Below are 14728 nucleotides of genomic sequence, written 5' to 3'. Positions count from 1 at the left end.
CCCTCTTCCCCTACAGGCACAAAAGGTGCACAAGAGGTTTCCTAAGGCTGGCAGAAGTCACCACGCGTCGGAGCAAAAACCTCCTTCCATGCCTTCCCCGAGCACCACCGCCCCGAGCCGGACGCCTGGCAGCAGCCAGCAGCCCCTACCGGACAGCTCACATCCGGGCCCTGGCCAGATAGGCCGGCCGACCGGGCATCCTCAAGAAGCCGCCAGACAAGCTGGTAGCCCTCCCAGCCTCCCCTGGTCCTTCCAGAGAAGCAAGTCCTTGTTTTGTTTGCCCACAGGAGACTCCTTCCCGGGCTCCTCAGCTCTACCACAGTGGTTTTCAAACACAGATGACCCAGGGCACAGGGCGACGGAGGGGAGGCACAGCCACCTCCTCTCCATCGATGACCTGGAGGGGGCCCAGGAGACCGACGTGGACACGGGCCTCCGGCTGTCCTCCTCAGACCTCTCTGTGGTCTCTGCCTATTCGGCGCCCAGTCGGTTCTGCAGCACCGTGGAAGCAGCCCTCCCCCCTGAAAGGTGCAGCAGCCACTGGTCAAAGCCTAAGGGTTTCAGAGAAGGCCCACTGCCCACCGGGAGTGGGGCGGCCACAGAGACCACCTGGGCTTCCCTCCCTTTCTTCACCAAAGGGCCTTGCAGCTCCTCAGACCCAGCGGCCGCTGCTGCTCCCCCCACTCATGGCCCCTCCTCATTCACAGAGTCCTCCCCAGAGCCTCCCTGTGATGCTCTCTGCACTGAACAGACCGCGGGCAGAGATGCCCCATTGCCCCCAGTGCTGGCCGGACCCGTGGACAATGACATGGAGGAATTCTACATCTGAACACCCTCTGCTCTTGTGTTCCAGACACACAGACTCAGGTCCTACTGCCCCACTGGGGTCTGCACACCACCCGTGCGTGCTCTCAGCCCGCCCCCCCAGGTCCGTCGGAAATCCGTCCATCTCACGGGCTCACTAGCACAGGTGCCACACCACCCATTCTTACCTGAGAGGTGGCACATTTTAGAGACTTGCTGGAAAAACGCTCGCATTTTCATGCAAATAAATTCTCGAGCTTAAGTTGTAAAATTTTTTTCGAATACCCAATTCCTTTTGAGATATGGTTTAGTGCACTTAATACAATTTAAATGCCTCATATCATTATTTGAAATGAAAAGAAAACCTAGTCAGCCGGAGCTGATTCGGCAATTTTTCATGCTGTGAAGGAAAAACAATTAAAGCCAAAATGTTGAATGTGGGAAAGCTACTAAGTGACCTGTATGAGAGCTTAGTGCACAATAACGTAACGTACAGCTTACTGGATTCTGCATACATATTTGCATCACCAGGCGACAGTGGCCCTAAGAATTTCCAGGTAGTGCTGATAGTGTGAAAAGTCAGCTTGATAAAACAGCGAAACACCTATCTGGCTACGGTAATGCCTCGCTGTGATGCCATGCGTATCTGAAAATCTGAACTTGTGCAACAGTAGCTAATATACTTTATCAGGATTTATCCTGAGTAACAGACTCATGGTGGAATCAAAATATGATCTGAGTTCCAAAAACCGGATTTGCATCCACTTTTCAACAACACCTCCCCCTAACAAGTGGAGTCTACAGAGGGCCACTCCACTCCCGGGATTTATGTGGCTCCCTGAGGAACCGCTCACTGGAGTCACAAGAAAACAGGATATCGGTCATAGGGGTAGCTAAGCTTAAGACAGTTCCATTTTTAAAAAACCACCATCCAAGGGCTATGTATATATGTATGTATATAAAGGGCAGGAGCCACACTTTATACTGCTCTCTCCAGTAAACATGTATTGCCACACACCCCGATCTTTCTGTTTCTGAACAATTTGCAACCTTTTTCAGTGGCACTTTGATGGCACAAATTAATAAAGGCCCCCATCTCCTCCACATGGGAAGTTTTATACAAAACGTTGTCCTGGACAGACCCTGTTTCATCGCCAGCCTTCCACAAGTGCATAGAAGCCTTAATTTAAAGCTGGCGCTCTAGCCCAACCTTAACCTTTTCTGCCTGTTTTCTGCTTCTGTCGAAGCATGAATGATATTTCAATAGCACCTCTCTCCCACTCAGTGAGGGCATGTTTACAACCCCAACCTCAGCAGTGCCGAGCACGGGGCACGGTGACGCCGAGCTGTGCCTGCCTGCTACCTCCCTTTGGGAAACAGGAGCATGGACTTCCTGGCCTTGCTCACTTCCTAGTCTGGTGCTCCTTGCCTCCATGACTCGTGGCCCAGCTTTCCCCTCTCTGAAAGCTCCCACACCAGTCTGGATACAGCCTCAGCATCCATTTCAACACTGCTCTCCAGGCAGCCGTGAAGCCTTTGCCATTCCTGCTAGATCCTGCCCCCCAACATCCAAATGATAAGATTCTCCATGTTAAGTAAATAAAAACATGGTCTTTTTTACTTTTAGGCCAGGAGCAAACAAACTTTCTAGAAAGGGCTAGATAACAAACGTGGTAGGTTTTGCCAGCCATTTGGTTTCTGTTGCAATGACTCCGCTCTGTCGTCGGAGCGCCGAAACAGCCAGGGGAGATGCGGGAGTGAGCAGGAGTGGCTGGGTTCCAATCAAATCTTATTTACGAGAACAGACGGAACCCTGTGCTGGAGAGAGGCTGATCTAGGACCTCGGGCACAGCCAGCAATAAGGGATCTGCGTCTGCAGCCCTCTCTGCCACGAGGTCCTCCTGTCATGCCGGTGACCCCAGGAGCACAGGGCTTAGGGCCCTGAGGGGCTCCTTTGTGCAGAGATGGTTCTTAGTAAGCCACTAGCCATCCACCTCCCATCCAGCAATGTGACTCAAGGCAGCAGGGGGGTGTAAAACAACAGGTTAATGTTAAGAAGGAGAAAAATAACTCCAAGGTGTTGACGCCAGCTTGTGAGCAGCAAAGATCAGTGAGACATAAACAAACCGGCCACCATCCAGTGATGGCTCTTCCTGGCGTGCCCCATCCGTGCCCTTAGTTTAGTTGAATATACTTGCATGCACCCCTAGGATTACTTTGGAACCCAAACCCCGATGCTCTCCGGTCCCACCCCTTCTTATTAACCACCCTCAGCACAGTCCAGTCTACCAACCGAGGGACCGCAAAGGATGTCAGCAACACCATTCAAAAGCAGGAAATACAAGATGCCCCCCAGAACACGAGGGGAGAATGGAGGAACCCAGCACAGACCACACTCAGGCATTCCCCTGCCTCCCTCCCAGGCTGTGCTTGGGAGCGGCAATACCCTCTGTGCAGAAGAATGTCACAGTGACATACTGGAAAAAGCCTGGCTTCCACTTCCGGCCACTAGCTTTTTCCTCATCCAGAAAGGTTCCTGACACCCACTGGGGGATCCTGACTCTTGGACTGCTGTTGTTGTGATGGAGGCTGGCCTACAGTGAATGCTCAATAAATGTGCTCAATTAAAAAACATGAAGCTGTCTCAAATTATTTCTCTCCTGGACTGGGCTCTGAGGTACAGAAAATCTAGATTTTAGCCCTAGGTTTTGGGGGGGGGTTGTTGTGGTTTTTGGGTTTTCTTGTTTTTTGTCATTTAAAGGAACCCAGTCTCTTATCTTGACCTTACACCTCCCCCCAGCATGTCCCAGGGGAAGGGGTGGGAGAAGGGGGGCTACTAAGTGTCCCAGTCTAGTTCACAACCCATCCCCTGTCTCTTCTGCAAAAAGACTCCCCAAGTTACTGCTCACGATCCCATCATGGCGCCTAAGCACCACCAAGGAGCCACTATAAAGATGAGATGTTTCTTAGACAGTTCCTAACTGACCTACCAAGCCCTGCAAAAGTCATCTCGGGTCACCCATGGGGGTGGAGTGGTGAGCTACCAAAGATAGCTTGTATTCTGGGAGCGCGGACATGTAGTTGTACAAAATGGGTTATAGTGCTGGGTGTCCATTGAGCCCTGTGACCCAACACAAGGGAATAGTCACATGGAAGCCAGTTGGACTACACTGTCTAGTGTGTTCCAGGTAAAACCAAATGTTTACTTTTACTGGGAAGACCTCTGTGGCTGATACCGTCAGTCTGCCTAATTCAGGAGACATGCAGGAGAAATCTATCCTCCTCCAGGGCTTTCTGTAGATGAATGATTTCTCCTATCCATCAGGTAAGAAACACCTAAGTAGACTCAGAATTCCTGGAAGAGACTTTTGAGGGTAAATAAAACTAACTGTGGAGAGCTTCTCCCTCCCAAACCTCTAGATGGACATGACCCAGTTATGGTCAATGATCTCATGTCTGCATTTCAGGAGAGCAAGTGGGAACAGCCCAATGGTCTTCCTCCCCCTCCCTGCCCACCACATTGCTCCATGTTCCTGGTCTGAACATAGATGTCTCCTAGGATTTATAGGATTCTGTTTCTCTTTAATTCTCTGGAAATACAATTGAGCAGATCCAGCAGAGGTTTGAGAAAATAACATGAGAAATTGACATCACATTATAAAAATGGGTTCATGAAGGGTAAAGAAGCTGAATTTATATATTTTTATATAATCATACTCTTCCAACTTTCACTGAAGGCTTTTCTCTAATCTTTGGGAACAGAAGTCGAAACACAAAATGTCTTTAAATCCCATCATATGAATAACAGAAGCAAACCTTAATGGTAATGTCGGCACACTTGAGTCTTTTTAACTTCTGTTTTTAGAGATGTGATAACTATTATCCAGTTATGTGCTCAGAATTAGGATCAATATATCCATTCAAAACAAAAGTCACCAGAGTATTTGGTGAAGCTAAAAAGGCCCCTTCTCTATGCCCCTTACGACATGCTCCCTAATCTCTCCATCTGTGATGAGGGTCCCATCTTCTGTTGCCTAAGATGGAATAGAAAAAATGTTTCCACATATGGGGCACAGCCCCTAACTGGGGTGGTCTGGGTGAGAATCACCACAACCACCCCATCTGACACATTTGTCTTGTAAGTCGAATGTCTGAACGAAGCCAGCCAGGCTTCCTTTGGTCAGCCCGGCCCAATTTCCAGAACAAAACCCAGAGCCTTATGGACAGGAACAGCTCTACATGTTCGTGGCACTGTCCAAAAAAGTCCTGATGAATAGAATTACTTTGGGGCCAAGTCACGCTCAGGCCTGCTGTGGGGAAGCTTTGGTGCCACCTGGTGGCTGCCGTAGTCAGGAGGGTCAGCAGCCCCCATTTTCCCGAAGACGGCTCCACCCAGAAGAACAAAAAGGAACCATTTCTCTTCCATTTATTACTCTGCATTTAAATATTTCTACAAGGTACTGAGGCAACTGAAATCACAAGGACTTAAGACAATGCAGACAGAAGTAGAAAATCAGGGCTAGGGAGAAAAGAGTCCATAAATACACCAACGATAAAGAAAAACCTAACTGCTGGGGAAGACCTTCCCAAGAGCCAAAGCAAAAAGGGAAACATGAATAACACAGTTCCCTGGTGGTATCTGAAGATCTAGCGACATTGTCTTATCCTCATTGTTAACTTAACAATGTTAAGTCTTAAGGTTATTCCTCAATGGGAACCACGTTTTTCTTAGCACAGTTTCTATACTTTCTCAGAAGGGGATTTCCATGAGGGATTTTGTCTCAAAGGTTACTGGGTTTGGTCCAAGAGGATAGCTTTCTTGATGGAAGGCTGGAATTTATAAGACCTAGACCACCGGGCATGGCTCAGGCTTCAGGTGAACCTCCCTAGACCTCTCCAGCCACATTGTGGGGAGACTGAAATTTGGCCCTCGTTGGAAAGTCTATAGGCTGTCTTCCTCCAGTCTCTTGAGACCCAATCTGTAGTTTGGCAAGTGGAGGGCAGAGGTGAAACCGACATCCTCCTGAGAGACCAGAGGCCCCCACACCCCAGTTTCAGCCTATAAGCCTAGAGTCTCCCCATCTCCTGAGCCCCTCTGCAACCTCACCCTTGCCCTGTGGTCCCAAAATCCACTCCATTCCCTAACTGTCCCCTGTTAAGAAAGGCTTCCGGAACAGAGAAGCCCTTCCACATAACTTGGAAATCCCCTCAGCACCCCTCCCTGAGCTTCTGGAGAACCCATAGGGATTCAGGTCCCCACACCTCCTTCGTTGCTCTGCGCAGATCGGCTTGTCATGCAGCAAGCACTTACTGAGTTCCACTGCGCGTCAGGCTGGTGCTGGGGACCCTGGACTGAATGGCTTCACTCTCTCTGTGAACCAAGGGCAAGTTATTTCACTTCCCTGAGTCCCCATTAGATCATCTGTAAGACACGGTCAAGAATATCTACCTTGGAGGATAATGAGACATAAATTGTGTCATTTGCATAAAAGCCTCCCGGGCTACCTACGACAAAGCCGCTGTGGAACTAAGGCTGAGGTTCTCTCCCTCCCCGCAGACTGCAAAGGGGCACCTGCTCTGCCCGCCAGACTCCCCACGATCCTCGGTGGCAGGGAACACAGACAAGGGCTGCCTTCCAGGTGCTTCTCACAACACAGGTTCTCCTTGTGCCTCTGGACATTCTGTCTCTGGACAGAATTCCACCCGATGGGAAACCGTCTTTCTATCGTCACATGCTCAGCCTCCTGGCTCTTCTCCTTCCTCCATTTCAAGCCACTGCCACAAAGCCAGACCTTGTGCCTTTACCACCCAACTCCCTTCCCTAACCCCCCTGTCCCTCAAGCCTGTGAAACCCATTCTGCCTTCCCACCTCCTCTCTGCTTGGAGTTCCAGACTGGCTGGTCCACAGCTGACCACTGCACCCTGGGCCTGTGTGGCATCTACACGCTCCACTGTCCCCTCGCCGCAGTCCTAGCCACCCCGCGGTTGCTGCCTCACCCCTCCATGGAGGCTCACCCCTTTCACTCCACCATCCTTGCCACTTGGTCAACCTCCATGCAACTTACACACCTGCTCTGACTTCCCAAATGCCCTTACCCCGCCTGAGTCTGCACTACTTTCAACAGCGAGCTCACCCCCGCCATCCAGCCGGGACCAGAGCCACCCGCCACCCCCTCAGCCTCCCTCCCTATCTCATAAGATGTGTCCAACTCCAAGGAGGGAAGACACAAGACGACACTAACAGGTAGAATGGATTGACTGTCAGGTCCTATGCCCTTGGAAGTTGTCTGAGGACTGAAACGCAGCCCCGCACAACGGAGGAAGTTGATCTGTACAGCAGGGACTGTCCTCCTCTTATTTGCACTCTAAGAGTTATGTTCCACTTCCTGCAGAATGAGCCTCCTGTGCCCAATACAAGTAAATCACCCCACACCGGCGGTTCTGGAATCCTCCTTGGCCATAAAGCTTAGCAGCAGTCTGGGCCCTAGGATTATCACCTGAGCTGGCTAGGCAGACCTGCAGGGACCCCTCTGCTCCTTTGGTCCATGTCCGAGCTCACAGCCCTGCTGCAGACCTCCCGGGAGTGACTCCCTGTCTAGCTTTGCCTTTGTGCTTCAGCTAGACACAGTGAACTGGCTGTAGCAATGGAGGGGGGCACTCGGGGCACCTGGCAGCAAGCTCAGGAGTGTGACCCAAGCACATGCGGTCATCCCGGGGAACCCTGCCTGGTCCCAGTCCTGCTCTGCCAAACCTTGCCTCTCTCAATCATTCAGTCACACGCGCCAAACCTTGCCTCTCTCAATCATTCAGTCACACGCTTCCCTAGGGGCCGGACTTAACCTTCAGCTACCTGCATACCCCTCACGCACGCATCTGGTTCCCAAATCAGTGTGACCCACGCTAAACTGGCACACCCAACGGACACACCAGGCAAGACCAGCTCCCTCTGCCCCGCGGCTCTTCAGTTCTGTGAATGGTTTCTTCTCTCTCCTCATCATTCACATCCAAAAACCCAGATTTGAATGTCATCCCTGAGACTTACTGGCTGTGTGACCCTGATCAAAATACTTCATTTCTCACCCTTGGTTTCTTTATTGGCAAAGTGGAGCAGATCAGAGCTGGCTGCAGGGTGCTTGCCTCAGAGGCAAAATGAAGAGAATATGGAAATAGTCAGCAAGGTTAATAATATTTTAAGAAAGGGGACCTTGTTCATAGGGCTGTTCTAAGGAACAAATGACTTCAAGAGGCAAAGTCTGGCACGGCAAGAGGTCATTTCCACCTTTCACGTTAGCAAAGTTCTTAAAATAATACTCGGTTTAAGTTATATGTGGCTCTTAGCAGTCATTGGTACAACCTTTTTAGAGAGAAGTGTGGCAATAGATCTACCAAATACTTATACCCTGTCATTCAACTTCCAGGCGCTATCCCTGGAGAGATGAGGAAATTATCTAAAACAGAGGTAAAGCCTTATGCGTCTGTTTGTCACAGTACACTTTTGAATAGTAAACCACTAGGAAGCAGAACACGCCAGAATATGTGTACATACTGCCCTTGACCACACAAAACAGCGCAGGGAAAAACAGACTGCAAAGGAGTAGGTCAAAATATTACAGCTTTTGCCTCCAGGTAGTGCAATCATGGGTGGTATTTTTTTTCTGCTTCATTTTCCTTTTTGTACTTAACATATTTTCTTTGATAAGCACTTATTAATTATATAATTAAAAAAACAAGGATAATAAAACTAGGAAAACCCAGCCACCATTGAATGTTCTCTATGTTCACATCAAATCTGTCCCCATTCCTGTTTATTCATCCTCTGCAGGTTGGACAGACTTCTGTTCCTTTCCCTGCAGCCCCAGCTGCACAGGTGGAGGTGGTCTAGTGATTACAACAAGGGTCTTCTAATGCTGGCCCCTTCCTCACGAGCTGTGAAATCTTGGACAAGGTCTATGATCTTCTGTGACTCCATTTCCCCATCTGTGAAGCGAGTGCATTCAAATACTTCCTCTCTCAGGAAATTAGTCTGTATGATACAGAAATTGGCTTCATGGACCCCCCGGCCATGAAGGGGATCAGCAAGGATGGCAAGGTTCCTAGTAGGACCACAAGAGACAAGAAGCCCTTCCCCCATTTCACCTACCATGTAACCCTCTTGGACTCTGATATGTCCCCATTTGGGGGGAGGGGAGCCCTCAATTATAACTATAATGGAATTTCCCTAGGACATACAGTATGATGGCTTTAAGTCAGAATGAATTTGATTTAAGGATAAAGTAGTATTTCTGCATCCCTGATTTTGTTGTCTGAGAGCCACGCCCACCCACTATCCAGTGTTTTTATAACCATGTTATCCCCTTCCTAGGCTATGGCCATAGACTCCCAACTTGTTTCTGTGATTCTAACATCTGCCCGCTCTTACCAATTTTTTTTTAAATGCTTTGCACACACTTCTGCTCAAAACCCTGCCATGGCTCCCTTTGCCCACCAAGCAAAAGTACTCTCTCCCCAGAAGCCCCCTCAAGACTTTCAGCAGACCTGAAAGGTCTGAAAGGTCTGAAAGGTCTGAAAGGTCCCATCACCTTCTCCATACTAGTACTTGCTATTCTATGCTCCAGCCAAACAGGCTCTTGGGTCTCCACCAAGAGCTTTCCCATCCACATGCCAAAGCTCGGGTTATTCCTCCAACTCAGCCCCTCCAAATCCTACCATCCACCAAAGCCCAGTGCAAAGGGCACCTCCTTCAGGAAGCCTGTCTGGATCTCACTGCCAGGGCACATTGCCTGGTGCCAGGATGGGCAAGTTCTCGATTGTCCCTAACTCAGGACAAATCACAGGGTGCTCTGTCTTGCGGTTGTTGAGCCACAAAGCTGATTACCCAAGCAAATGATATACTAGTCCTTGGTCCAAAGCAGTACCTCAGTAAATAAGATTCAACCGAGCGAGCATGTGAGCGAGGTCTTCACATTGGGCACAGTTCCGCAGTGGGCCCAGCTGGTGTTCCTTTCACGATAAACCCCCATGCTCACATCCCCAAGTCAGGGACCCTGACCCTGATCATCATTAGTCAATCCAAATGCCCTACAGGGTCGAGAGGGAGAAACTGTATGCAGCGAGCAAACTCGGGACGACGTGCTGAGCAGGTCCAGATTTACCCAAACCTCAGCCATTTACTCTGGCTTTTGTTTTCAACCCCATCAGCCTTTATGCCTCCAGACTAAAAGCTCCTGAATTGTCTATCTGTTGTATGGAATTCTCCCCGTTCCCCCCTCACCTCTTTTTCTATTTTAATTATTTTTTTCTGGGCCCTTCATTCTCCCCATTACATATTTCTGAGTCATTCTATGCACACCCACGTTTGGATCCAGACACACCCTAATTTGGACCAAGAGTAAGAGTTGTTACTCTGACCTCTAAAATGTTTCTTGTCTTTACAAACATTGAGGGCTAAGCACTGAGGGCACTTGCTCAGAGAACCTTTTTCCAACCTAGAATTTACCCACCATTTCCCTACAGACGTCCTATGTGTACATAGTTATTTTTAAACTCTACGCCCACTAAACTCTTGGCAAAAACACAAACTGAACGGATTTCAAACCCAACTGGCTTAAACCCACATGTTTGAAGAAGAACATTGAAATGGCACGAACGCACTTTCTTGCTCTCTTTGATGTTTGTCAGGTTAGAATTAGAGCCTTTCAAGGGAAGGCCGGGGGTTTATGTATTTGACCTATTTCTTTGCCTCAGACTGAAAATCATTTCCATTGTCACCTTCCAAGATTTCCCTCAAGGTAGACCAACCAAGGCACCTGGAGGCTTTGTACCTTCCAAGTCACATATGTAACATGCAACAGCTCATGGGGTGCCCTTGGATGGGATGGTGCATCGAGAACCTCATTCAGAGCCACAGCCACTCCCTGGAGCTGCAGGTCCCATTTGCTTTGCATTGTCACCATGCCATCTACTTACTACGCAATGATTCACTTATTTCTGAAATCCGGCGGACAGCTAGCAGACTCTCCAATGCTAGGTTACTGGGCATTGTGGTACCATAACCCAGCAGTGGGAGACAAACAATGATCATAGGGAAGGGAGCCACTAATCTCTTTCAAGCAGTGTGGCTCAGAGCATTGGTCTTCCACAGAGCGCATGAGCAGCTTGGAAGCCACCTTTCTCAGAGATGGGTCAGACCTCAGAACACTGCCATGTCCCAACCAATCCTGGGAGAAAAGGCAGCAGAGAACACCTGAGAGCCTGCAGTCAAGAACGTCTCTGCATAAGCCCCTGCAGGAGCTGGTGGTGCATTCGCAGCCCAGGAGGAGGAGAGAGGAGAAAGGGATGGAATCTGCATGCTGGACCACATCACCGTCCTATTTCAAGTCCTTCAGTGGCTTTTCCTTGTCTTCGGACTAAAAATCCAAGTGCCTGTCCCCAGGCCACAAACGCCTACCTGATCTGGCCCCTCATCTCTCTCTCTCTCTGCCTTCCTCCCATCCCTCTCCCTGTCCAGCTCCCACTCTGCTGACCGGACATGCTTCCTGCAGTTCACCCAACACTCACATGACCCGCACATGCGGTCTCCTCTGCCCGGGACGCCCCTCCCCCTCCACGTTGCTCCCTGATTGCCTTACTCTTTCGGGCTCAATTTAAATGCCCTCTCTTCTACATGAACAGACATTTCTGCAAAGACATCCAGATGGCCAACAGACACATGAAAAAGTGCTCCACGTCACTCAGCATCAAAGAAATACAAATCAAAACCACAATGAGATACCATCTCACACCAGTCAGAATGACTAAATTTAACAAGTCAGGAAACGATAGATATTGGTGAGGATGTGGAGAAAGGGGAAGCCTCCTACACTGTTGGTGGGAATGCAAGCTGGTACAGCCACTCTGGAAAACAGCATGGAGGTTCCTCAAAAAGTTGAAAATAGAGCTACCCTATAACCCAGCAATCGCACTACTGGGTATTTACCCCAAAGATACAAATGCAGTGATCTGAAGGGGCATGTGTACCCTAATGTTTATAGCAGCAATGTCCACAATAGCCAAACTATGGAAAGCTGTCCATGAATAGAATGGATAAAGAAGATGTGGTATACATATACAATGGAATACTGTGCAGCCATTAAAAAAAAAAAAAAAACATGAAATCTTGCCATTTGCAACGACGTGAATGGAACTAGAGGGTATTATGCTAAGCAAAAGAAGTCAATCAGAGAAACAATTATCATATGATCTCTCTGACAGGAGGAATTTGAGAATCAAGGTGAGGGGGTGTGGGGGGAAGGGTGGGAAAAAATGAAATAAGAGGGGACTGGGGAGGGGGACAAACCATAAGAGACTCTTAATCTCAGGAAACAAACTGAGGGTTGCTGGGGGGTTGGGGAGGAGGGATAGGGTGGTTGGGTTATGGACATTGGGGAGGGTATGTGCTATGGTGAGTGCTGTGAAGTGTGTAAGCCTGATGATTCAACAGACCTGTACCCTTGAAGCAAATAATACATTATATGTTAATAAAAATTAAAAATTAAATAAATAAAATAAAAATAAAAATAATGCCCTCTCCTCTAAAAGGTCTTCCTTGACCATTTGTCTCTGTCTCCTTGTCACCTCATTATCAACACACACACAGATTCCCTTCCCTCCATACCTTTTCTTCTCCAATCAGCCTCTGGTCTTTTTTTCTGATAGGGATCACAATGTTTAAGTGTCTTTTTCTGTATATGGCATTATTTTTCATTTGGCACCCTGACTAGAATACCCTCCATGATGACAAAAGCGACCCCTAACTTCTATATCATTGTCCTTCAAGGTCTAGCATCAGGCAGGCGCTCAATAAATAGTTGTCAAAAGGATAAATGAGTGATTTCCACATGAAGGATGAGCATTGCCTTGTATTTGCATGATTTTAGTCCATAAGCCTAGAGTACGCGATCTATCAGTTTCCCTTGTTTGTATACATCAAATGTTATCTCCTGAAGCCGTGACCTACTGTCCCCATGTCACCACAGGAAATTTGATCATTGCCTTCACTGGGGCTCCCCGCCCCCGTCCAGGAATGATGTAATAATGTGGGCTTCTCCAGTGCTGGGAAGTCAGGGGAGGGACTGGGCTTGTCCATGGTAGTGGCCATCGTGACCACTAGAGTAGCACTCTGGTCTCAAGTATGACAGGAACTTTGCACCAGGCAGGCTCGAAGGAGACCTCATAACTGTCTATCTCACTGTCCCCAAACCATCCTGTTATAATGTAGAGATAGAAACAAACCCATACTTTTTAGGGGTTCATAGTCTACCAGTAGAAGCAAACATTTAAACACACACTGGCCCTACAGTGAGATCATGGCAATGACACAAGAAAGAACCACTGTGCTGCCCAGAGGCAGGATGAATAACTCTTCCTGGGGAACAAGGAATGCTTCCTGGAGGAGGTAAATGTTTGCATTCGGTCTGGGAAGATGAGTGAAAGCCCATGGTGCCAGAGAAAAGGCATGCAGAGTAGCTGTGCTGTAACTGGGAAAGTTGGAGAACATGAAGGAAAGGAATGCTGGATCTAGCTCCTCCTTGAAAAACAGAAGCTTGTGAAAAACTGCCTCAACCTCATCATCCAGGGATATTGGCCAAACCTAGCCTGGCTGTTGAGCTGATGGGCACAGACAGCAGAGATCTCTGCTTGCCATAGAAAAATGAATGCAGAGAGAAATATAGCATTAATTTAACCTTCCTTGGAGAGTCCTGTTAAAAGGGCAGGGGACTCAAAATACCACCAAAGGTACACGGCATCACAGGAAGACCAGCATTATATGCGCTCACCTGATAATGGACATGATACTCTTGGCTGTAGATCAAATTTATGATGAGATTGAGTTGTATTTTTATGTGTTCAATGTATGCTTGAGGGTACATTGGGCCCTTCTGGAAACCTGCCCATTATTGTATAGAGAACTCGGAGCATCATCTTACCAGTTGAAATTACTCGAGTCTATTACTGTTGCTTTGCTTTTATGAGCTACTGTTGATCATATCTAGCCTTCATTTAGCACTACACCCTTGGTCAGCAAAGAAACCACCTTATCTCAAGGTGCCCACTGAAGAATACGTTCTATGCTAATGATGCTAAAACAAACAGCTGACATGTATTGAGAATTCAGTGTCTTGGGCTAAGTCCTTTCTACACATGATCTTGTTCACTCTTAGATAGATGAGGTCATGGTTTCCACCATTTTCCTCATGAGGAAACAAGCACAGAGATGACAGGAAATTGCCTTTGATCACACAACGAGCAAGTAATGCATTCTCACCATTCACTCATTCACTCATTCTGCTGAAGAGAGACACTGAGCGTTGTTAAGTTACACCAGCACATGTAAAGCCAAATGTAAGGTGAGCTCTCCCTGGGGGAGCGTACTGTACAGCAGGGAAAGGCAAACAACACAGACAACCTAGAAGGAAGAGGGAGGTGCCTAGAAAGTGACAGGAGCATTCAGTTCTCGTAATGAAGGGAGGAAACACTCCTGTGAAAGCAAGTAGCAACTCTACTGGGGTTTGACGAAGGGTAAAATTTTAGGGATAAGATGTGAGAAAGTCCTTCAAAGCAGAAGCATTTAAGCTGAGATTCCCCAAAACGAGAGTAATTAAGCCAGAAACATCTAATGTAGCATACGTTATCATTACTTTGTAAACAAAGTATTGATGCATTCCATCTGCTTATTCGGGTATTTAATTGTAAGCAGAATTCACAGTGTGGTTCTTCGACATGACACCTGATGGTAAAAACCTGGCAGGAGTAGCACATGCTTGTCCAAGGCTAAATTCAAGGTTTCAAAAGTTCTAAACAGATTCTATTAAAATTCTATCCCCAAGACCTAATGATGGTCATTAACACATTAACTCTAGAGAAAATCATCTCCTTTTAAATGGGA

At 48.0% G+C, this 14728-nt stretch overlaps 1 protein-coding gene across 2 annotated transcripts in view; it reads left to right on the top strand.

Moving 5' to 3' along the window:
* Nucleotides 1–1132, top strand: part of FAM124A (family with sequence similarity 124 member A) — a 102908-nt gene extending 101776 nt beyond the window's left edge. For both annotated transcript variants that reach the window (XM_044249669.1, XM_044249668.1), the window contains one exon: nt 17–1132. In XM_044249669.1, the coding sequence (XP_044105604.1) occupies nt 17–829 (813 nt within the window). In that variant the 3' untranslated portion in view covers nt 830–1132. The remainder of the gene's footprint in view (nt 1–16) is intronic.
* Nucleotides 1133–14728: the final 13596 nt, after the last annotated feature.

This window comes from Neovison vison, chromosome 5 (assembly GCF_020171115.1).
Source record: "Neovison vison isolate M4711 chromosome 5, ASM_NN_V1, whole genome shotgun sequence".
Lineage (NCBI taxonomy): Eukaryota > Metazoa > Chordata > Mammalia > Carnivora > Mustelidae > Neogale > Neogale vison.
Note: the sequence above shows the minus strand (reverse complement) of the source record. Positions and strands in the feature narration are given on the sequence as shown.